At 31.0% G+C, this 26,966-nt stretch overlaps 1 protein-coding gene across 1 annotated transcript; it reads right to left on the bottom strand.

The window, feature by feature from the left end:
- Nucleotides 1-45: 45 nt before the first annotated feature.
- LOC111622392 (NEDD8-conjugating enzyme UBE2F-like) lies at nucleotides 46-26,666 on the bottom strand. The gene is made up of 7 exons (XM_023364764.1): nucleotides 26,470-26,666; nucleotides 14,487-14,627; nucleotides 10,921-11,084; nucleotides 8,591-8,693; nucleotides 351-409; nucleotides 202-264; nucleotides 46-104 (listed from the first exon to the last, which is right to left on the bottom strand). Exons 2-7 carry the CDS (start codon nucleotides 14,593-14,595, stop codon nucleotides 51-53), a joined length of 552 nt encoding a protein of 183 aa, XP_023220532.1. The 5' UTR covers nucleotides 14,596-14,627; nucleotides 26,470-26,666; the 3' UTR covers nucleotides 46-50.
- Nucleotides 26,667-26,966: the final 300 nt, after the last annotated feature.

The raw sequence follows: 26,966 nt of genomic DNA, 5'->3' as shown, positions 1-26,966 counted from the left end.
AAAATAGTCTACTATTTTTATATACAATATAGACTCTATTAACCCAAATTTCATCTCTTGGCATACTTTTGCACATATTCTTTTACTTTAGATTTAAATCCTTCCTGTAAAGAGTTCTTAAATTTAGTTTTTTTTTTACTTAAAAGTTAAACATAAAATCAATTAATTTCATTAGAAAAAATTATTATACAAAAGTTTTACCTTATCTTTTTGAAAATGTTCTGCAGCTTCATTGTTTAATGGATCTTCAAAATTTAATAAATCCTGCAAAAATTATTTACCAATATTCGTAACTATTCATTCAAATTAACAATAATTCAACATTTTATTTATTGATGTTAATTTCTTACTGTGAAAAGTGAATTAAGACCCCACACGACATCTTTTAAAGTTCTTGTAGGTGCCCAACCTGTAAGATACACGTATAAATAAGAAAGCATTATCTTATATTAGTATATTAAACATGATAAAAACTTGCAAAAGTTAAAGTAATACAAAAGTAAATGTATATCTATTAACTTTATATATACTGCAACAGCAAACAAGCCTAACAGTATTTAATACAAACACATTTATATTAACTATACTAGGTACAGTTTGTTTTCTGTCCACACATGAACTAAGAATTGAGTAGAACTGCAAGTAATTCATTATTATTATGCAACAAATGCTCAGCTGAAACTGTACCAAGTGCTAGGCTGGACTAAAATCAAAGTATACCTAACCAAACAAGTAACATTAAGCTGTATTATTGGAATATGTATCAACATTTAGAAACTTCCTAACAATGTGACTTGAGTTTGATATTGTGGCTTTCAATAGGTACAATAAATACCTTATCCTCCACATCCATCTTATTTCTTGAGTGAGTGATTTGTTGATTTTTTTTAGAGAAGCAATTTTACCGCATTCGTCAATGACAATGATGTCAGGTCTATTGTGATGAATTGTTTATTTGTGAACCAAAAAACACAACACCTTAATTTGCTGAGAAAAACTTTTAATGAAAAGCTAACGTTTTCAGCCAAATCTATTGGCCATCATCAGGCTAAGTTTTTCGAATACAAACAAAATAGAACAAAAATTTTAAATACAAAAAACAAAATAACGAATGAAATATATATATATATATTTCATTCGTTATTTTGTTATATATATATTTCATTCGTTATGATGGCCAATAGATTTGGCTGAAGACGTTAGCTTTTCATTAAAAGTTTTTCTCAGCAAATTAAGGTGTTGTGTTTTTTGTTTACAAACAAGTGCTGAGTGAGTGTACTATTGTTTATTTGTGATTATGATTCTGTAGTAGTATATTTTGTGTTCATTTTCTAATATTGCCTGTGGAGTATATTTGTAGTATGGTACCTGGATGTTTAATAATTGTGCTTCTATGCAAGCTCTTGGTAGCAATCTATATTAGCTACTTAATTATGTTTATGTAAATAGTCTGTGCTAAGATCTTTCAACCAAATGTTATACATTATATTGTTTCTGGCAGAATGTGGTATTTTCTGCAAGTCATTTGTGAGTGATGTATCCTTCAGGATGTGTTTTCTGTAGTTTTTAGTGTCTACGACCTGATCATGAATGGCAACCATAAAACCCTCAAGCCTCTCCAAACAGGCAGATCCTAGTCAGCCAGTAGTTTGATGCAGTTTTGTCAATATAATCTTGAACTAGATCACAGGAATGCCTATCATAAAGTGCCTTTTTGGACCATGACTGCTTAGTATGTATGTTTTTTTTGTGTTGAACTATGTCTAGATGATCAGACTAAGTTTAAACGTGTGTGGTTACTGTCTGCCAGAGTTATAGCTTTATGAAATCTTGATGTTTTTTCTGGAAAAACTCCTGCAGTGTCTGAATTTGTTTGTAGTGCAGGTTTACTATATTAGTAAGGCCACTGCCATGGCCATCTTCTTCATGAAGAGTTAGTTTTTCTACGGATGATTTTGTGTGATATTGTTTATGCTTAGTAAGTATTTGTTGTTCTTATTTCCCTTTGGAGTTGCTCAAGTTCTGTGGCTGTCCAGTGTATAACTCCAAAAAAATATGTGAGTGCAGAGACACCATATGTATTAATAGCTTTAATTAGGCTTTGCATTTAGGTGTGTTTTTAGTACTGTATGTAATCTGTTCTGGTATTCGAGTTCTAACTTTTTTTATCTGTGCATGTTCTGTAAGTTTGGCCTGTTGAAATCCTAAGTATTTGTAAAACTCACCCTCTTTCATGGACTCAATAATTTCTCCACTTCTGAGTACAAAGTGTCCTTTCTTCAGGACTCCTTTTTCAAATTTAGTGTTTTGCAACAGTGATGTTTTTGTAATGTTAACAGTATTGTTTTGTTGTGTCTGGTATCATAACCATGTATTTTGTTCAATGTTTCAGATAAAAGGTTAAGCACAAGGCAGAACCAAAGAGGATTCAAGGAATCTCCTTGAAAAATTCCTTGCTTGATGTGTATCTGATTTGTTTTTATGTGAGTGTTATAGAGGTTAAGATGTAATGTTCTCCAGAGGATCATTGTAGAACCAAGGAAACTAATAAGTTGGGGATGGATTTTATAGATGCGAAGTGTGGCCAAGTCTGGGACACTGTCAAATGCTTTTCTGTAATCGATGCATACCCTGTGTATATTTCTGTGTTGCTTATGAACTTCCCGTAGGATAACAGTGTCAACGAGTTCTTTGCAACCTTTGTGCTTTATTATTATTATGTTTGGTTCAGTGGGTTATACTCAGTTGACACCAGTGGCTGTGTACTATGCCAGATCAGAGTCAAGGCATAGCAACAAAAACAAAACTAAAATTATATAAGTGTGTCAGTGTCTGTATTCAGGAATTTCCTAACAATATGGCATGTATTCAATATAGTGGCCTTCTGTAGTGTGATGTATGGTATTTCTATTCAATTCTAATGTTCCCAGGCTTTTGTGTAGTGTGTGTGGTATCACACCTGTACAGGAGAGAACAACAGGTACAATAAGCACCCTTTCCATCCTCCACAGATGCCTTATTTCCTGGGCAAGTTCTGTGTACTTGCTAATTTTTCAGTGAATTTGTTTGTGTTTGTATATTGTGAGTGTTTGGAATGGCTATGTCTATAATGCACGTGATTTTATTGTGTTTGTCAATGAGTGTGATGGCTGGTCTGTTGTGGTAAATTGTTTTATCTGAGATTATGGCTCTGTCATAGTACATTTTGTGCGTATTGTTTTCCAATACTGTCTGTGGAATATACTTGTAGTATGGTTCATGGATGTCTAATAATTTGTGTTTGTTTGCAAGCTCTTGGTGTATTATATTTGCTACTTGATTGTGTCTATGTAAGTAATCTGTCTGTGCCAAGAGCTTGCAACTAGAAGTGATGTGTTGTATAGTTTCTGGCATGATGTAACATTTTCTGCATGTGTCATTTGTGAGTGTTGTATCTTTGAGTATGTGTTTTCTGTAGTTTTTAGTATTGATGACCTGATCTTGTATGGCAATCATGAATCCTTCCGTCTCCCCAAAGAGGCATTCCCGATCTAACCAGCTGTTTGACGCAGTTTTGTCAACAAAATCCTGGGCCAGATCATAAGGATGCCTGTCATGGAGTGCCTTTCAAGCCCATGATTGCTTCATGGTGTCTATGCTTTTTATATGTTGTGTCATGTCTGTATGATGTGAGTGTAAGTTTAATGGTGTGCTATTTGAGTCTGCTAGAGTTACTGCTTTATATAATTGTGATGTTTCTTGTTTCCTGTAGAAAAACTCTCGCAGTGACTGTATTTGTTTGTAGTGAAGGTTAACTATGTCAATCAGGCCACATCTGTCATCTTTATGTGGAAGAGTTAATCTTTCTGTGGCGGATTTAGGGTGATGTCGTTTATGCTTAGTAAGTGTTGTTCTTTTTTTTCCTTTGGAGTTGCTCAAGATCTGTGTGAATCCAATGTATAACTCCAAAAGAGTATTATTATTACTTCACAGATATCTATGACAAGAGGAATTACTGCTACCACAGCAGTGACATTGCCACTGGCATAAAAAAAAAAAAAAAGAAAATTGCAAGCACTAGGTGCTAGTGATCTTAGACATTGTCATGTTAACCCCACAGTATCTAAACATGAAGTCTTGGTCCCCCATTTATTATTACATTTTTGGATTCTTCACTGCAATTAATGTAAAATGACAATGTTAAATCAAAATCAACTGTTCAAATTTTGAGAATGAACTCAATTCTATAATCCACATAGAAGTGGCTTTGCTAATGCTCTGCTTCAAATATTTTATATTTTCTTAACTTATCAAGTTATTTAAATTAATAAAACAAAATTTAAATTTTCTGTTTTATATTCTCTACTATACAAGATGGTGACAAAAAACATAATTATTCATATATTTTATGAAATGTATAAGATGAATTCTTTTAATTAAATATTAAATAATATATTCAAAAATAATTAAACCAAGGTTTGACTGTGTAATCCTACAAACAACTTTTCTCAAAAAAACCATCTATCCAACAACTGACTATCTTTTCACATCAATAAATTGATTAATAGCCACTTTACCATGTAAAAAACTACAATTTATAACCTTTATGGCATGCAGTGTAAGTATTAATTAAACATAGTCATAAACAGTTCAAAGGAATTTTAGTATCATTTATGATAATTAAGGTATGAGTTTTTTCTTCTTCATAAGAAACTTTAGAATCATGCATAACATATTTACTTATTAGCTATATGTAGTGCACCTATTTAAACTTCAAAATTGTATAATTCAAAAAACAACTAAAATACTCATCACATCTCTTGCATTTCTCATAAACTTAACTTTTGCTCTTATTTATTTTTTTTAAACAAAATATGAATTCTATTACATGATTTCTGCAGAGATTTCTTAGAAATCGATATATATTATTTTCTTAAAATCTATGCTTCTGAAGATTTCCGAGTGAAATTTAGATTAATGGATAAGCATAATTTCATAAATGGATAAGCAGTTTCATAATTCATTATTTTACATTATTAAGGTTTAAAACCCAGACTTTTTCTATATTTTATTCTAAACTTCTCCTCTATTGTTAATGACTGACTTTACAAAAACTAACCTTTTACAAGTGCATGCTATAAATACAGACTCAACTCTAACTCCTTGAATGAATTAGACACAAATCAATCAAGTTGGACAAGTAGCCACACTTTCCAAAATATTAAGTTTCAACTGATTTGATTTCAATTTTAATTAATTGTAGTTTCAATGTAAAGGCCCAGAGTTTTAATTATTATTTTTAATTAACTGGCTACCCAGTATTCATAAATATTAATTAATATTATTATTATAAAATAAATTATATTAATAAATTGTCATTTAATTTAACTTAAGCATGTTTAAACACACATTCTTTAATGCCATTTATATTACATGACTGCCAATTAATGCAGTTTTTATTAATTAATTTGATTTAGATTCCATTTTGCACTGCATACCAAGAAACAGAAACAGTATCTTTCCCATATGTGCTTCAAAAAGTAATTTAAATAGAATCATACATTGATGAAGTCATCAATGTATGATTCTATTGTGACATCTAATGACGCCAGGCAATCATGGTGCCACTAACATCTGAATCGATAGTCCTGCCGTTCATTGGTCAGGTCATCAACTTAATATAGGAAGTAAGGAAGATGACCATCTGTGGCTGGCTCAGCTGAGTAGCTTGTTCAGAAACTGGGGCAATAAACAAAAAAGAGTTCAAAGTATTGTTTGTAAACTGAATTGTTTGAAACAAGAGGTTTGACTGTAATTTGGTCTTCTTGTTATATATTCATCAGATACTTTACATAAACTATAATAAGTTATTAATTTGTAATATTCTTTATTTATTTAACACAAACTGTGTAATTTATACATAACACTAGGCTTTCTTTGCATTCTTTATTCTTCTTTTGTTACTGATAAGTGGTTTGGGTTTATACCGCTCTTCTGTTGGCTTTTATTTCTTCAAAAAGCTGACAGAAGAGGGGTATAAACTCAAAATGCGTATTGGTAACAAAAGAATAAAGAATGTAAAGAAAACCTAGTGCCATGTATAAATTACACTTCAACATGTTGAATAAATAAATAAGAAGACAGACATCGTTTCATATGAAATTGATTGTAATATTCTTGTTATTTACTTTTATCAACAATGATATTAATAAGATGGAACATTCTTTGAAGTGCAACAATGTAGCTGTTATTAAACTTATCGTTTAACTATATTGAGGAATAATTTATTAAAGGGTTAATAAATTTATCTATTTGCATATTTTGAGTAATTTTATTTATTAATAACAAAGAATAAGTATAATTGCTGCAAAGTAATAATTTATGTAAATTATTACTTGCAGCAATTGTACTTATTAATATATTTTGTCTTCAGAAAAATGGATAAAAATTACAAACAGAAAAACTTTGTTAATCCAAAAATGTTTAGTTATTAAAATTAAAATTTTAAAACAAACTTATTTAACTGTATACATAACATTATATGTTTTGTTTAAATTTTCACATCTCTTAAGTAATTATTATTATTGTTTAGAATGGTCCACAAATGGCTAAAACCACCAAATACTGGCCACATGGAGTTTTTCAAGTTTTTCTTCACATTTGTAACACCTAAGTAGGGGGCCTAATTTCCCTTCGAAAGTCCTGCCAGGAAGTATTCCCTCCTGGCAGATTGCCCAAGTGTTGCATTGCCATATTCAAATCAATCCCATTGTTCAGAATATATCTAGCAAGGTAAATTCCTCTTCTCTAGCAGAAATTTGACTTTATCTGCATATTTATGTATAAGTGAATTTATGCTTTGTATGCCTATTTATAACTGTACATTATTATTAACCATCCAACTTGTTATACTCTATGCAATTTAAAGCCACATAAACTGTTAATCATTATTGAAGAAATTTTATATTTATAAATGTTCAAAATAAAGTAAGCTTCTTATAATATATATTAGTTCAACCTGTTCCATTAACAATCTTAAAACATTAATCTTATTTATTTATTGCATACAAAAGAAAATGTCATAACACAATTGATATCCTCCACAAAAATAATGCCCATAACAAAAGATTAAAAGGATAATCAGTATACATGATAAAAATATACATAAATAAAAACAAATGATTATATAATATAACTAGCTGTTACCCACGACTTCGCCCGCGAAAATTTTGCAAGCGAACCCCATTTATATTCAGTATTTCAACAACCATAGTAATTGTTATATAATACCTACCACTGAGAATGATGAGAATTGCCGAGAATCAAACGAACTATTTTCAATTTGATCAATTTTCTGGGACATTTACAATTGTTCTATAATCGAACCAATATGCAATAACAAATTCGAATTTAAAACGGTTCGAACATTTGGAAGAAACATCGAAATATATAAAAATATTTATAACAATGTCTGAAATGTTATTAATTTAATACACGTAAGTACTCAATGAAGACTAAATCTGCTCCCTCTCCCACCCGCGGGGGAATTTCGAAAAATCCCTTCTTAGTGTGCATTGCCATGGCGTACCCTACTAAAACGCAGATAAAACAAAAAAAATTGCATCTAAAATAGTATAGTAGAAGCCGTTCTTCTGGTTAAGCCTTAATGCTCTCCCTCTCTCCCCCGCAAAGGAATTTCGAAAAATCCCTTCTTAGTGTGTGTTTCCATGACGTACGCTAACTGTCTACCAAATTTCACCTCTTTAGGTTAAGCAGTCTGCTCTGGGTGATGATGAATCAGTGAGTGAGTCATTCATTCAGTCAGTCAGTCAGGACAAGCAATTTTATATATTTAGATCATTTACAAATGTATTTAAAATGTAGAGAATCTTCATGTAGAGATTGTTCCACACAGCCCATATTCTGAACAGACTGGTAGAAAAATGATGTGAAGGAAGTGGAAAGTCTAAAAGACAGGGTAAAAAAACAAGTTTGGTTACAAGTAACTCGTGGTGGAACTCTTAGACACAGCCAATCAGAACAAATGGAATCATGTAAGTATTTGTATAAAAATTAATGGTCAAAATATTTAATACATTCTAAAACAACTATCTAGAAAGCTAATAAATTATAAAAGGTCATTTGAGAATCAGCCAGTAAATTTATTTTTAATACACTTAAAAATTGTTATTTAATTGTAAATGACATAAGTTTTAGTAAAGTAAAACATACATTTTGAATTTTGAATTTATGTTCATGAAATAAAATATTAATCTGTACTTAACTGTTTTCATTGCATCCTATCTATAAATTATTCTTTTTGGTATCAGTACAAACAGAGGTTGGTGAATTAAATTAATTTCGAAAGGTGATGAGTAAAACATAGTTGGAAATCTCTAGTTCATATATATTTATTATAATGTATATGATGATGTGATGTGAACCAGAGTTACTATTAAACAATATACACATACTATATTACAATGAAAATAATTACTCAATAGGAGTTCTGTTATTAAATAAAACAGCACAACAAATTATAACCTTACCTTTTTTGGATATCTTTGTTAATTATTTGATTATATATCTTTAGCCAAATAAAAATAGTTACCTAAGCCATCTATAGAACTCTCTCGTAGCAAACTCAAACAAATATCACCATCTTCACTAATGTTTGGATGCCATAACCGCGTAGTACATTTTACCTTTGGAGGCTAATAATAAAATAAACATTGGAATGTTTATAACAACTTAATAAAGATACATTAATTTTTTATACAACTTTAAACATATAAATACAAACAACTTTTGGTTGTAATTCATGTCTTAAAGAGCACATGAAAACTAGATGTCTAAAAGACAACTATAGTCATATGATTTAAAAGGAATTTGTTCAGAAAGCTAATAAATATGATAATCTCTTACTAAAATAGGAAAGTTTTGATTTTTTTTTTCAGTGTGTATGTTATATTTCATAAAATATTATTTATAACATTAAATCCATAGACAAAACAGAAATATAGCTGATAAAACTTAATTATTGCAAATGGTTTTGATGTTACCAAAATTAAAAGAAAGTGCCATTATGCAATAACTCAAAAGTTATTGCATGGTAACATTTTCTACCATACTTGTTTATTGGCTGAAAATGGAGAAAAGTCTGAATTTGGCTTGTAAAAATTTATGAGTATCAAAGTATTTATACAAAACAGTGATTTGTACAGAAGTTGAATGTCCAAAAGTCGAGGAGAGTCATTACTTACGAAAAGTATTAAAATAAATATATTTAGTTCAATAATTTGATTTCAAAACATCCAGTTGAAGAATAACATTTAGATGATTCTATTAGATGATTTTATTATTGCCATGTAATAAATAAATTTAAACACTATACTAAAAGAACATCTCAAAAATTTCAATATCTGTTAATATATATATATAATAAATATTAAATATATATATACAGTCGACCCTCCTATAACACGGTAGATATGTTCCAGTTTTTATGAATCCATTTTCTACGAGTCCAGCCAATCACGGCCCGGCACGTATGCAGTTTACGGACTACGGCTGTTTGAAAGGTTTCTTCCATAAAATTAATCGATTCTAGACTAATTCAACTCAACATTTCCAAAATACATATAATTTTTTGGGAATAATCCATATAAACTATGCCATAAACAAAAAATTGTAGGATTACTTACTGAGCGTGCACCATTCAGCTATGCCATTGCTTAAGCTTGTTTGTCGTGAAGCTTGTCATTGAATGGCACTCGCATGCTTCCTGATAAATTATTTTTTTGCGAAAAATTTGCTGAACTTTGGAGACATCATTAATATAAATATAATTTCTATGGACATTAAATAATAAATGGTTTTCAGTAGGTTTGCTGCTCGTTTAAACTCAACGGTTTGTACAATATCCGCTATTGGTCCAGATTCGACCAATCCTGTCGCAACACAAGTCGGCGATGACGTTTTACTGAATTATACAAGTTTTTTTAGCATGTTTGTACTAATATTGTCGCAATTTTTTAAAATAAAAACAAATATTTGTCATCATAGAATGCATAGTCAAATGCAAAGTGTTTTGGTATAAACACAGTAATGACTCATGGCACATAACATAGAAAAAAAGCTTTAATAATGAATAATTACAGAACTTGCTCAAAAGAGCAACAACTGACATTTTGCATACATTTTAAAAGGTATCTTGCACATGGCTGCAGCAGCAACACTAATTCTAATGAGGAAGTCCTCGGTTCTCTGCACATGAAATGCATATTGGCCTTCTTAGCATTGAAATAATGATTCATCTCTTCAAACTACTGAAGTTGTGAATTATCGTGTGTGTGAAAAATGAACTTTTATACGCTTGCCAGAAAGCACCCTCTATTGTCTTTGCTGCTCTAATTTGCCTATGCATTCTATGATGAGAAATGATTGTTTTGATGTGTTCTTCTATCCCTTAAAGTTTGTCCATATATTTTGAAACTCCCCGTATATCAAAATGTTAAGATTTAAAATCATCTATGATATAACATTAACAATATATATTGCATAGTTATTTTTTGTGGTTTTTTTTAATGTTTCATACCCATTTGATAGTGAAAAATTGTTTGAGAAAAAAGTATTTTTAGAAAAATTAAATATTTTTAAATTTTCAAACTTTATTTTGAGTCCAGAAAGATGCCTCTGTCAATCATTTTCCTAACCCGACACATCGCAGAACAAAACAGTCCATTTCAAACCACTTTGATAAAAGTGGTTTGAAATGCACATGCTAAACTTCCGCTCATGCTAATCACTTAAAATTAGGTGCAAACTTTTATGCAGCATACAGTATATAAAGTAGATTTAACACATTGCAAAAATATTTTAAATTATAATTAAAATGAATTATACTGAGTAACTAAATAAAATTTTATTCAATAATCTTACCACCATATTATAATCTTCTGGAACTTCTATACTAAAACTAAAGCATCCTTCTTCCCAATAACCTTCATCAGGACTGACAACTAAACTGAATTTATGAAGTTCATCTGGATTTTCAAAGGTGACTTCACATGTAGATGGCAAATTACTATGCATATCTTGAACTTCTATATTTTATAATATAATTTTTAAATATTTTTCATGTGATAATCTGTTTTATAAATAAAGTTTAAAAATCAAGAAATTTTTTAAAATTCCAATTATCTGATAATATTCACTAGCTAAAATATGTATAAATTCTTTAAATATAGCTTTAAATCCAACTTTTACTCCAAAAATTAATTCAATAAAGCTATACAACTATAAAGCCAAACAACCACTAGATTGCATCAGCTACTTCCACAATTATATTTAATTAATTACTAAATAATTTATTACTAGAGGGAGGTGTTAAGTGTCATCTCTTATTGAATTTAACAAGTAAAATGACAAGGCCATTTTTGGGACAAGACTATGTCTTGGAGACTTAGTGCTCAACTGTGAAATGTTTTCTAAGGAAAAGAGAAAAATGAGCACTAACCAATGAGGAAAAGCTGACACTGGTACTTGGGGTTCTAGTGTAGATTACAGCGGGCTTCATTGCCACTGTGGTTACGAAAGGTTGCATTGTCACAGGCCTGTTCTTGGCCACAGTAAGTAGGAAGATATCTGTACCCGAATTGTCCCAATGTTGCTCTTGTCATTTCACCATCCTGCAAAACAACAACAGCAAGAAATATATACACATAACGTGTGTCACACATTTGTCAAAATTTGATTTCAAAATGTTTGCATTTCGAAATTCGCAATGAGCTAATCATGCACAAATCTTGCACTAGTGCCTGTTTGTAGAAACAGTGTTGCCATTTTGTATTTTATTTTGACTCGGTTCTTGGTCCCTCCGACTACCTACAAGTCTGGTTTTTTTTTATGTGCGCATGATTTAAACACCAAATATTCTATGCCAAATTGCAACTCCTGACATGTACTCCTTCATACGTCTAAGGTGTCCAGCTGTTGACAGCAGTGTGTTTTTATAGACAAGACATAATTTAATTATAATTATTGATGAGACTAATATGTATTAAATAATTTAGAATATTCTGGAAGAAAAGAATCAGCCCAGAGTGGGACTCAAACCTGCAACTCCTGCTTACCATGTAGATACATTGCCATTTATGCTACCCAAGTCTCCAGTCTGATCTCCTCTTCCAATAATTCTGATCTCCTCTCTGATCTCCAAAGTCTGATCTCTTCCAACTCTTGAGCAATGGCCGGCTAAGTGTTGTGTGTAGAAGTTTATTGGACAAAGTGCTGAAATTAGCACCGTATGTAACCAAAGATGGTCATATCGTATTTAAATGTGTCTGGAAAAAGAGATCGGACTGGAGACTCGAGTAGAATAAATGGCAATAAACCTGTATGGTAAGTGGGAGTTGCAGGTTTGAGTCCCACTATGGGCTGATTCTTTTCTTTCAGAATACTCTAAATTATTTAATACATATTAATTTAATTATAATTATTAAATTTAATAAGAGATGGCATATAATGCCTCACTCCCTCTAGTAAAATTATTCAGTAATTAATTAAATATAATCGCAGAAAAGTAGCCTGATGTAATTGGGGGTTGTTTGGCCTTATAAATTTATCAGTTTTTATGATGTTTGTACAGCTATAAAACTATTGTATCAAAAATCAGTAAAGGGCTTGCCTGTAAGAAGCCTGGATATATAAAAATAAATTTTGAATATGAAATTAAAAATTAAAATTTTAAAGTAAACATTTAAAAATCAAAAATTTGATATAATTTTAACTATCATTGTTTATTCCATAAGGTGGCATTAAAAATAATTCTAAACAAAATATCACCACTCAAAATAATGAAAAACAGAATTTAAAAGTTCTTATTACAATGTATAGCGTTCTTTAATATATTAGTCCTCTAACCATGTAAATTTACTTTCATTGTAAAAAAAAAAAAAAATGTCTAGCTTATTATGTTTGTGTAATAATTGAATGACTAATAGTTTTAATCAGCAATATTGTTTAGCCTGTGAACCATCATTAGTTTATAATTAATCTAAGCAGGTAAATATTTATATTTTAGATAAATTTGTACATCACAACAAACCTAACCAAAATACGAGGGCTGTTTAAAAGAGTATCGGACCTTTGGTTGGCAAAAATACATTTATTGATTTTGAGGTACAAAACCCTAATCCCCTTCAAAGTAGTCTCCTTGGTAGTGTATACACTTCTGCCAGCATTCCTGCCATTGCTGGAAACACTGCTGGAATGCATCTTTTGAAATGGCCATCAGCCAGTCCGTCATATTCCGCAGGATGTCTTCTCCTGACTAAAATTGGGTTCCTTTTAGCGGCATTTTCAGCGTGTGAAATAGCCAAAAGTCACACGGAGCCATGTCGGGAGAATACAGAGCGTGACAAACCACAGGAGTATTGTGTTTGGCGATGAAAGCCCGAATCAGATGCGCAGAATGGGCGGATGAATTATCACGATGGAGCTGCCAAGTTTTGATCGACCACAGATCCGATGGTTTGCATCGCACAGCATCGGAAAGATGATGAAGGACCTCCTAGTAGTACTCCTTTGTGATGGTTTGGCCTTGTGGTGCATACTCACGATACACCACCCCACAAGAGTCAAAAAAACTGTCAACATAACCTTGATATTGCTGTGGACCTGCCGCGCTTTTTTTGGCCTCGAGGATCGTCCCCAAAAGCCTGCTGAATCTTGCGAATGGTTTCCGCTCGGGTATCGCCAAGGTTTTTGGCAAAATTTGATGTAATATTGCTGCTCACGTTGTTCAGTCATTTTCCAACTTAGTGGAATCCGACAAGAGCTCGCTACATGTCCTCACTCATAGGCCGACTGCCAGCGACTGATGCTTCCTGCAGGTGGGAAAAAATTCAGAGCTGTGCATGACTGTCCGCTCCACAACTCCACTGAAAGAGGCCTCCCGCGCATCATTGGTTTACGCGGAAAAAATAAAAGTCTGATACTTTTTGAACAGACCTCGTATTATTTCAAGTTTAAATAAAATTTAATCTATAAATTATTTTTATTTTGAAGCTGAAGTTATGATATATGTATTCAACATTACCAAAATATTAGACATGCAATTGTGACTATATTTTAATTTTTAGTACCTGTTAGTTTTACTACATAAAATAAATAAATAAGAAACCACTTCTAAAAGAGAGTCAAAAGTTCTAAACAAAAATAATTCTGTTTGTTTGAATGCTCAATGTCTTTCTAAACATCTAATTTCATAATAAAATATAAATTATCTAAAAGAACATTTTATCTAATAACAGCTTTTGACTCTGAAATTTATTAGTGATAGTGTCTTACAACACACAACAGAGTCATTAGTCAAAAAAATATAACAATTAAAAAAGTATTTTATCTATTATAAAATCTAATTACCTAATTATAAAATATTTATATATTTAGAAATACAGAAAATGCAAATTTTTACTTTTCTTATTTGAAAAATAGTAATATACCTTTAACTAGTAGTTTATCTCGTATAGATATGCGCTTTCCTGCCGTTAAATCATTATCTTCCTGATGATCTTCAGATGACTTTTTCATTTTTTTTGATAGAGTAATCATATTTTTAGATCTTTTATCTTACAGGATGGCTTCTGTAATAAATATTTCACAATATAAATATAAAATTTGTTTAGAATTTTTTTATCAATAGTAAGTTAATATCTAGTTATTCAGGTTTTATGATTTAATCAAGTTACATTTTCTATTTAAATTTCTGTTGGATTTGCTTAAAAGCATAATTATGTTCTTGTTCCTAAGAATGGCAAATAAAATATTCATCTTTTAAATAAAATGTTATCTATGTAACAAAATTTCATATGAAACACATTACAGTACTCAATGAAAATATTCTTATCACTACTTTAAACAAGAGGTTATCCTTTATAAACTACAATGGTATAAATCTATGAATTTAATTATTCATTTTATTTTTTGATTCTATCACTAACATTGATAGAATCAAAAAAAGTAAAATAATTATCAACAAATGCTATAAAAGTAAGTAACAAATTAGAATTTTGAAGTATACTTAATAATTTACATATAACTGAACAGAAAGACAAATCACAACCAGACAATCTGCTGAATTATTGGCAATTATCCTTTTAATAGTCTGATAATTCAGCAGATTATCTGGTTGTAATTAGTTAAAAAACCTGAGTTATTGAGTTGTTTATACAGAAGGATACATCTTGTAACATTTTAAGTTAAGTGCATGACACTTTAATATCTTGCTGATTCCCACTGGTCCACTGGCATAATGCTAACTCAATCCCCCATAAATATTACATAATACATCAGAAAAAAAAATTTTAAAATATATACCTATTGAATATTAGCTATTTATTTACTGTGTATAAATAAGTAAGCATTGGGCTGTAAGTGCACATTTGAACAAGCAAAAGGAATAGCTGGAATTGTGTTGATATGTTCCTGCTTAGCAGATCAAGTAGAATTTAGAAAAAAAGAGTAAGTATTCAGATTAGGTTTTTCAGTATGATCATCATCCATGAAGAATTATAGTAGTTATCTGACTATTATTAAAAAAAAAAATACTTTAAATTATATACTTTTTTATACTTTTGCACTACAGAAATTAGTCACCTGACATGACAAGAGAAATGGGTACAGATGACAGTGCTCTTTCCAAAAAAATAATCTGTTAATGGGTGCCAGAAGGTTTCAACAACTGGACTCTTGGGTTAGTGACCTGGTCAGTTGAGGCAGATGGACAAAAATGTTGTCTCCTTGAGGATTAAAGATTTCTTCTCATGTAGCCCATCCTTTCCATCTATCCACATAGATAATCTGCACAAGACTATAACTTATAATGCAGGCAGATGCTTTCTCTCTGTCCACTGCAGTGTTCAGTAAACACTTACATTGACAATTTTTTTTATAAAAGTTTATACTATGGCCAACATACCTATTCAATTCATTAAGTATTACCAATATCAAAACCATTATCAAAAGCTACATTAAATATATCCAAATAATAAATATAAATAAGTTTGGTCTTAAGATAAAATGATAATTTACAAATGATATGATACTAGAAATATACAGCCATTTCAAAGCTGTCAAAACTACACAATAATTTCAATTTATTAATACAAATATTTAGAAAAATATTAGTGTGAAGTCACTTTAAATCCGTAACTGTCAAATATTGGCAGCTATGTTATCAGTTAACTGTATGAGCTATGTAAATAAGATTATCTTGGATACATTAGAATTAACATCTGACTCATATGTTAAAACAAATGTTCAGTTATTTTACAAGATTAAAACACAATTTTGAAATATTTATAATCATATTAGGAACACTTTAACTTTACATGAAAATTATTTTTCACATTTTATTTAAAGTTAATCTCATTGGTAAGATGGTAATATAACATCATATTTCAGTAATTTGTAAAATGTCAGCTTTGCTCAAAATCAGAAACAAACATAAGCAAACAGGCTGATATAAAAGTTTAGCAAAATAAGGAATAAAAGTTTAAAGTTTACATTTTTGTTTTTGATAAAATATGACAAGACTATCAGCAAATAGAAAAGTTATTCAATAAAAAGTTTAGCAAATACATAGTTCTTTGAGAGAGATAAATCATATTAAAGAAAAATAATCAATTAATACTACTTAGAAAGACATGAAAACCTGCTACTAATTACATTACTCAAAATTACTTAACATCCTGTTCTATAACTATTCATAAATATAAAACTCTGCAAATACAATAAAGTTAAAAAAATCCATTTTGGCAACAGCTGTTAACATAGCTAATTTCAAGCTGTCATGTAATGTGTGTAAATTTTCACAGAAATTTAAACAAATGGAACTAAAATCTTAATTTTGACACCATCTTAAGTAGTCATTTCAAACTTATTTTTATAGTTATTACACCATAGCATATTTTCAATATAAGGCCCCTTTCTATTGGGTTGTTCAGAAAGTAATTTCGTTTTTTTACCACCAAAAAATTAGTTGTATTCTTACCTGCCAATTTCATTTTAAACCATATTGTCATTATACATTTTGACAGTTGACATTTCAAAGTTTATTTGTAAAAAATTTTGTTTGNTTTGTTTTTTTTTTTTTTTTTGTGTCCCATCAAATATGGAAAATTGAAAGCAGCATTTTCAGCATATTTTGCTTTTTTATTATCAGAAAATAAAAAAATGCTGTTCAAGCAAGAAATAAATTGTGACATGTATGGAGAAGATGTGTTGACAGAACAACACTGCCAAAACTGGTTCATAAAATTTTTGTTCCAGCAATTTCGATATTGAAGATGCACCACATTCTGGAAGGCCAATTGAAGGTCGAAGCTGATTAAGACAAAATAAAGGTATTGACTGAAGCAAACTGCCGAATAACAACACCAGAAATTGCAAAGAGATTAAATTTGAATCATTTATTATCACTTGAAACAACTTGGTTTTGTTTCAAAACTCAATATATGGATTCCATATGTTCTTAAAGAACGAGATGCTCTCTTTGGTGGGATTTTATTTTTTGGGCTTCTACCAAACAATTCTACAATTGATTCAAAAGTGTACCGCTATCAAGTGGACAAATTGAGTAATACCATCAAACAGAAAAGGCCAGAATTGATCAACAGAAAAGATGTAGTGTTTCACCATGATAATGCCAGATCACTCACAAGTTTATTAACTGGTCAGAGACTTTACAGCTTGGATGAGATGTATTACCACACCCATCATATTTGCCAAATCTAGCACCCTTGGATTATTACCTGTTCGGTCTTTACAAAATTTTTTAAACAGCAAAACATTTACTTCAAATGAGGATGTCAAAAATCAATTTAGTAAGCAATAACTAAAAGGTCAAAACTTTTATGAATGTGGAATCATGCTACCACCAGAAAGATGGCAACAGGTATCTGACCAAAATGGTCAATATATAATTCAATAAAATATTTATATATTACTAGCTTACCCATCGTGCATTGCTGCGCTCTCAGAAGAAAGGAAATTCAAGCAAACTCGTTATGATAAAATTCAATGTACATTTTATCATTTTTATTGAAACTTATTATTATTCATTTTCATCGGGAAAACATTTCAAAGTGTCGTTTCAATTCTATTTATTTATTGGAGTGCTTGTGGATACACGATATTTTTTGTTTTTCCATCTGGTGCATACACGAATAAATCAGAAGGTTTTCCGACGTGCGAGCTGGCCACGTACAGTTGTCCATGCAAGAAGCACGGATTCTCCAAATTTAGCCCACACACTTGCAGCAATTGTCAAAAGTGCAATATTCCCCATTTTTATATATTTGTTTTAATCCTTTATAATTTTAATTATTTAATTGCTCTTTCCTCTCTTCCTTGGCACGTGAAATTTCTGATAGGTGAATAATAAACCGTTTTATTGTAATTTGTCTTTTTAAATTATTTTGAGTCGATATTAAAATTTGGAAAAGGGAATCCCTAGATCGGTAAAATAGGCGAATTTCCTGCTACAACTTTGGTTGTTGTTCGGGATACAGTTAAAGTTTTAACGAAGTTTGAGCGAATACGTAATTAGCAAAAAATAGTTGAAATAAAGTGATTAAACAAAAATTATTACAAATATCGTAAATAACAGTTCACAAATGCATATATAAAGATATTTTTTGGAGGAGGGAAATGGTCTTCACAATTTGAAATTGATCGAACACACAGTAAAATGCTCATATACACTCGCGCCATCTATCATAGGATAAATGTACTATGCCAGAAACCTTCGAGGTAGTGTATTAAAGAACTTCCCAAAGTTTCATGGCAATCGGATAAACAATGTGGTAATGCATGAAAGACAGACACACAGACATACATTCATTTTTATATATACAGATAAAAAAATTCTTGTTTTTTCCATAGGAAAAAACAAAATTACTTTCCAAACAACACAATATTTAAAATTGAATAAAACAGATCATAGTTTCTAAAAAATAGATAATAAAGATAACAATGTTAAAAATTCAATAAAAGAGGCTTAATGTTTATTTCAGAAGTCCATGATATTAAGCATTTTTATGATACAAAGTTATAAAAAAAAATCATCAAAAAAATAAGTGGGTTTTAGATACTTAAGATAAACTGTTTAACTCTATATTTGGAAAAATGAAATATTATTCATTAATATAATTAAAACTAGAATAAGATATTCTAAAACTTAAGCTGTTTGAAACTTTTATGATGTCTACACTGGTATGGTACTGTACTGTACATGAGCTTTGCCAGACCAAAGTATACCAGTCAAATTAGTCTTAGTACAAGGTTATTGAGCACATATGTCAGTAAACAGTCAATAATATTCATATGGTAATGCAATAGCTTAGCATGTAGATTTATGCTGCAAAGGAAAGCAAAGACAGGTTCAAGTTAAAAAGAAAAATCCACTGCAAATTGGATTGTTCTGTGCTATTAAATAGACTACAAAACCCTATGTCCTTCCAGTAACTTGGTTCAAGTTAGTTACTATTCCCAAGCAATTTATTCAGAGATGCACAGAAACAAAAAACAACCATTTGTCCATGAAACTATTTTTTTTTTGTTTGCTTAACTGAAAATTTTGTAAATGATAATACTAATTAGAAATAAACCACAAATTCTAAAAACAATATTGTAAGAAATTCAAGAATTCATTAGAATAAAATACTTAAATTCTTGCAGCATCTTAACCCTTTAATGAGTGATCCTGTTCTGTAAATATACATGATACATGTGATGGAGTCCATAGAGTAAGCAAGTATACTGTATATATGTTTAAGTTTGTCTAATTCTTTCTTTTTCTTCTCTAATATGGAGATTCTGGCTGGATCGCCTTTTCTCCGATGTACTCTTGTCTGTTATTAGACAAATCGATGTGTGCAAGCTACGTAGCGTTCGAGGGCTTGCACGTGCAGTCTAGGTGAGAGGTCTGTTCTTGCCCAATATATGAGTGTTAAAGTCTGGATGATTGCAAGGTCTATCTTAAGAGTATGGCCGAGTTCTTATCGGGCTTCCATATATCCTGGGGCACGTCAGTCAATAATGTCTGGATGTCTCCTGAGCACCGCAATGTAAACAGTCTGGTGAAGCTCATAGGTTTCTAGAACAGAGGAACCCGTTTAGAGGGGCAGTGTCAGTTCTAAGGCAGACCAAGAGGGTCTCCGTGTTCCAAGAAGAAGCGTGCCTGTAAGGCCGGGAGCGAAGGGTCTGAGGTGGTCTTGTCCTTTATTCTGCAAATTTGCTGAACACAATTCTGTGATCCCAATTTTTTGTTTTTCTCTATACTCTTGGATTAAATCGCAGGCCATAAGTGACCTATGCCAAGAGCCTGATGGGGTATCTATGCTCGCAGCTCTGTCTGCCGCCTCGTTAATGTCTATTTCCACGTGGCCCGGGGTTAAGGGGGGTTCAATGGGTTTGGGATGCTGACTAATATTATCCGCAATGTCGATAAGAAGTGCCGGGGACGAGAAGGAGATATTGCCTATCACCTATATGGCAGACTTACTGTCAGAGAAATTTGTCTAATTGTAGTATGCTGGTATATTTATTGGCAAACTTGAAACTTTACAGACAGCTAGCGACATCTGTTGGCAGGTCTAGAATATTTTTTTTACAATTTTTTAAAAAAGTTTCATGAGATGTAGCATAGAATTTTCTAGAAAAAAAAAGACAAAAATGATGTTTGTAGTTGTTCACATTCACTGTCTCCTTCAGGATTGTTGCAGTTATTAAACACAATTGAATTCAGAAAAAGAAAATATATTCTTGCAGTATCTTAAAATTTCTACATTGTATATTTTAGAAGATTATAGAGATCAGATCATACTTTGTGGAAAAAAAAATGAATCTCTCTCTCTTCTATTATTTTCTTTCATAAGCTTTTATACTTCAAAACAATGAAAAATATATGCATGCATTTTTGTACCTGCAGTTTAAAATATGGTGCCTCATAGCTACAACCAAAAGCATGCTTCAAAAGAATACCAGTGTTATAAAATTCTTAAAAAATAACAGTATATGTGGTTAATTACTTCAAGAAGAGAGAGAGTACAGACATTATAACCTTATGAAAGAAAGATGATACCAAACTGCATTTTCAATATTTAATGCAAGTTTAAAATATTATCTAAAGACAATAGCTATTTGGATGTAATTAAAAATGCTATAAAAATGAAATGATTAGAAGTAGAATAGATAATTCTATTCTAATTCTAATCATTTCATTTTATCAGTGTCCACATTGAAGGATGCAAAGAATACTAAGCTACCAGTAACAGCAGGAGAAGTTGAACATCTGTCTACTTTTCTTGCAAACACCAAAAGAAAATGGAAATTTTTAATAATGAGCAAAGTGTTGTAAACTAAGCCTATATAATGCTGCTTTCTCTTCTCTTTTCTATTATCACAGAGCATAAACTTGTCTTAACACATTTAAATTAAAACATTCTGAAAATGTGATAGCTCCTTATGTTCTACTAAATACGATCAAAGCATTCACTTTTCCTAGAAGCCAAAAATAAAAGGTTATTTTTTTCAGAGTGTTTGTCACTCCATCTTCAGATCATTGTTACTTTTAAAGAATGTTCAAATCCCAGTGTTTTAGGACAGTTATACCATACAATAGTATATTGCTCAAATATGAGATAAATAATAAATTTTATTGTTTGTTAAAGCATAATTGGGCTTTCAGACAAAATTTAAGCACAAGCACAAAGACAAAGATGTTAATAGAAGGAATGAAAACATTAGAATTTTTATTTTCTAGATTCTTGAAAAAGTGAATGCTTTGATGAAGTGTTTAGTGCATTTGAATCCTGAAAATAAAAAATTTAGTTTTACTCTATCTTAATTAAAAGAAAAGAATCAAAAACTATATAAAAAACACATTTATAATAGTTAATGATATAATAATTTCAAATAACAAACAGCTCATGTATATCAGATCTTTGTATTCAGCTGGTAGAGCCAGCATTTTCTATACGGTAGGTCTGATGTAAACACACTATTTTCTCTTGAAATTATTACATCATTAAAGAAATGTTTTTACATAATTTTTCTAATTCTTTTGACATCATAACCTTGTTTAATAACAAGAAACTTTGTTTTGTGTGATTAAAATAGCTCAATTTATAATAGCAAATATATAAACAAACCAATAATTTAAAATAAATATGTCTGTCTACTTTAATTCTACATTAAAAACACCTTTCAGATACAGAATTTTTTTCTTCTTAAACTTACTATATCAAACTTTTAAGGTTATTTTAAGCAGATTTAATCAAAACATTCTAAACTTTATAACAATTGTTAAAAATGAATGTGTAATAAATAAGTACTAATAAGATAATTTTGCCAAATAACTATCCATTTATGAAGAAAGCACGGGATAATGGGTTTACTGTTATAACATTTATAAGAACTCTGAGAAAAATACTTCACATCACAATAAATAAAATTTCTTTTTATCAAAACTAATTATTCTCCATATAATTTGTTTCTTATTATTATTATCATATATATCATTAAAACAAAACTAAGAAATATGAAGATTTTTAGTTGCAAATTTATATATATAGCATATAAGCAAGGAAGCATAAATCTCACCAGGAAAATTTTCCAAATATCCTAAATATGTTTGCAATTCATATAATTTTTTAGTATCATTAAATTCAACTGTTACTCATTTTATTGATATTTTCTTACTCATTTTACAGTCAACTTTAAATCTGACCAAAAAATTTAATTACTTTTAATTAACATTATTAATCATATGATTGACATATCAGCTTTATTAAACCAATAATCTATAATTAATTAGCTGTATGAGCTAAACTGTATTATATTCAGAAAATATTAGGTCTACTGGAAAGTTCTGTCTGTTTTTAGAATAAAACAAAATAATAAATTTTTCATACCTTGAATAAACTTTATTGAATAATATAATTTCCATCATTATTTATGACTTCTTGCCAGCACGATGGCAATTTGTATATCCCATTTTTAAAAAATGCCTTATCCCTAGAGGTGAAAAATTGAACCAGTGCTTATCTAATATCTTCTTCGTTTTTGAATTTTTTGCCCTGCAAAAAATTTTGTAAGGACAGAAACAAGTGATAATCAGAAAGTGCTAGATCTGGGGAGTATGGTGAATGTGACAGAATTTCCCAGCCTAGCTCTGCGAGTTTCTGACAAGTCCCCAAAGCAGTATGTGGCCCGGCATTATCATGAAGCAGTATGATGTCCTTCCTATTGAACATCACCGGCCTGTTTTCTTGAAGTGCTGTTTTTAAATTATCCAATTGCTGACAGTATCTCTCCGAATTTAGCTTTTCGTTCAGTTTTAACAGCTCAAAATGTATTAGTCCTCGAATGTCCCACTATATACACAACATTCTCTTATTCAGGCTCAACTTTGGTTTAGAGGTGGAGGGGCAAGTTTTCTGAATTCACAATATGCCCTTTTCCTTACGATGTTTTCATAGGTAATCCAGTTTTCATCCCGTTATCATCCAGTCCAAGAAGAATTTGATTTTGTTCCATGCAAGCAGAGATGTGCACATGATGACTCAATCATTCAGATTCTTCTCACTTAACTCATGTGGCACCCATCTTGAATATTTCCACACCAATCCTAGTTTCCGAATATGATTTGAAATGGTTTGTTGAGCTGAGTCAAGCTTTTCCGCAATCTCTGATGTTGTCAAAAAGGATTTTGCTCTAACATGATCTTGACAAGTATCATTGTCGATCAAAGATGGTTGCCCAGAGTATGGCTTATCAGAAAGATCAAAATCACCTATTTGAAATTTTTCAAATTATCTTCTGCACGTTCTATCAAACTGTACCTTCACCAAACACGTTCAATAAATTTCTACATGCTTCTGCAGCATTTCTTCCTTGTTGGGATTCATACAAAATACAGTGGCGTAAATGAACTTTATCAGTAGCCATGTGTATACGATCGCATCTCACTTAATACTAACATGAATCATCTTCATTTTAGTTCATTTTCTAGTTCAGTATGTATACATTCAGTGACAAAAAGAGAGAAACAAATATGCATCAAATGAATATGTGCACGGTTGCTGAAACTTGTTGTAACTGAAACAGACAGAACTTTCTGGTAGACCCAATAATAGATCATATATAGAAGAAAATTCAGTTACTAGATCATATACAGAGAGAAAACATTAGTAGTGGAAGCTTCGACTGCAGAAAAATAATGAAAAGGAAGAGTGGGAAAGTAAGTGATGGTGATGAGAAATAATATTGTAACCAGTGCTCAAATACTTGACACTATTCTGACACATCAAGCTACAGATAAAAAAACCATACAAATGTACATTAAAAACTGATTATTTTTGGCTGTCTCCATCCAGTGGGCAATTTAAGAGCCTTTTTTCTATACAAAGCATAGGTTTGGCAAGGCCCACAACAGACATACAGTTGACCCCCCTATAACGTGGGTTCCTATAATGGAGATTCCTATAACGTGGCAAAAAAATTGCAACAGTATTCGTATAAAGACGCTAAAGGGGACTCGTAAAATGTCGTCGCCGACTCGTGTCGCGACAGGATTGGTTGAATCTGGACCAATAGTAGACGAGCAGCCGAACTACTTACACACTACAGAGAGTTTAGGCGAGTAAGTTGAGTTTACTATCGTCTGTACAGTATTATATATAAATTAGGTACTGTATATATAATTATATATTAACTTAATTTATTTTAACTTTATTATAATTCTATATATACTTTCTGCCGTCAGCACCACACTACGGAGAGGTTAGGTGAGCAAGTTGAGTTTACTATCGTCTGTACAGTATGTAAATTAGCTACCGTAAGTCTAATACAGTACTGTAATTTTATACATTTCTTGTGAAAGAAACATTTCTTATTCAACGGCCATAAAAATTATTTATATTAATGTCGTCTCCAAAGGTCAACAAATTTTTCGCAGAAAAATAACTTATCAGAAATCGCGGCTGCCGTTCGGTGCGCTGCTCTGCGACTAAAACAAGCTTAAGCAATGGCGACGTCGAACGATGCACACTCGGTAAGTAATCCTACAATTTTTCGTTTATAGCATAGTTTATACGGATTATTCCCAAAAAATTATACATAATTTGGAAATGTTGAGTCAAATTAGTCTACAATCAATTAATTTTATGGAAGAAAACCTTTCAAACAACCGTAATCCGTACACTTCACACGTGTCGGGCTACGATTGGCTCATGTATTTAAGGATTCCTACAATGTGAAATTCGTATAACGTGGAACGTATCTACGCGTTATAGGGGGGTCTACTGTAACAGAGTGGCGAAGGGACCAACATATCCAGAACAGACAACCCATAAAATAATTACCAGATTTTTTTGACTATTTGGATTTGATCTCGGATTCCCAGGAATACATATATTTAAACGAAATGTAGTCAACGTGTGATACTAGTACTAAACAAAGTAACCAGTTAATAAATGATTTTTAAGTAAATATATTGGGTGGGACTCGCATCACAGACCACTTTTGGCAGTCGACCGTCCAAGCCAACATCTGCACGTAACTCACATGAAGCAACATAAAACCATCCCATTCTCGACAACACAAGAATAACCGTCTGCATCACTTGCAACAATGGAAAAAATTATCACGCAACACCCCTTCCGGTAGTCGACCGAGTAGCCAGACATCACCGGGTCTTTAGAAGATAACTAGGACTCCACATTTCAGGTGACCATTTTCTACAAAATGCCCATCGTCGAGTTCGCTCGTCCTTTCACGGTCACCACATCCGCCAGACTCTCGACAGAAAAAAACCCAGTCGTTGCCGACTGCCACAAACGATCGTGTAACCTGCCAGTTGAACAGTCAATTAAATTATTTGTTTTGTAACGTAAACATAGGTGTAATAAAAAAAAATTTTTCCCACAAAGTATAGAACAGACTTTATTTTCACATACAAATTTTGCTTTTCGCATTACTACACATAATAATAAAAAATATTAAAGTCCAAAACAGCTTTAAACGGTCGACTACCAATGCCATTACCTAAATCAAGACAATTTTAACGATGAATTATTCATTCAAACCACGATATATTTGTAAAAAGGTTTAAAAAGAGTAATTTCTGGGTATAAATTCAGCTCTGAATGAAGCAATTGTACCTTATCACAGCTGTAGTCGAGGGGGGGTTAAAATTAAGGGGGTAAGCTTCATTCAGGACAGGAATTTTACATTTGTTGTACTTCAGTGTAGGTATAGCAACAATTAAATGAAAGTAAATAATGTAATTTCGACGTCATTACGCGTATTTAGACTCGAATTACGGAATTATGAATGGTATAAATATAAATTAAAATAATTTTTCTCTGGAAATTAACACAATTTCGAATTTTAGGCTTAATAATCTTCAGTAAATACATTTACCGAGCCTTTAGGATGTCTTCTAACTTCACAAATGCATTTATTTCGTGAAGGTAAAGGTCTTCGCTCACTTATTCATTCATTTAATCGACAATTAATAAACTTTTCTGTTAAAACATCGATCGGAAACGGCGGCATTAAATAAAACTGATCAACTGAAAGAACACCGGAAACCAAACGACGTCTGCTGACTTTTTGCATAAAGCGCCTCGCTTCATATATTTTTATAAACATTTCTTTTACTTCAAATATTTAATTTTTATAGATTTTTATAATGACTTTTAATGTTTTAAAATAATTTTATGTTTAGTAATAAAACACTATTTTTTTATCTCCCTAAATTTATAATTTAATTTTTCATCTTCCATTCCAATATGTTTACTTCGCTTTCTGTTTGAAAACTTATTCAAAATGTTATAACTAATTTATTTAATATTTTAAAACGATTTATTAGAATCAAATTAATAAAAATATCACTTTTGGGTGAAATTTAAAGCTTT

The sequence above is a fragment of the Centruroides sculpturatus genome, unplaced genomic scaffold (genome assembly GCF_000671375.1).
Source record: "Centruroides sculpturatus isolate CEXI.00-Female unplaced genomic scaffold, Cexi_2.0 scaffold7, whole genome shotgun sequence".
NCBI classification, from domain to species: domain Eukaryota; kingdom Metazoa; phylum Arthropoda; class Arachnida; order Scorpiones; family Buthidae; genus Centruroides; species Centruroides sculpturatus.
Note: the sequence above shows the minus strand (reverse complement) of the source record. Positions and strands in the feature narration are given on the sequence as shown.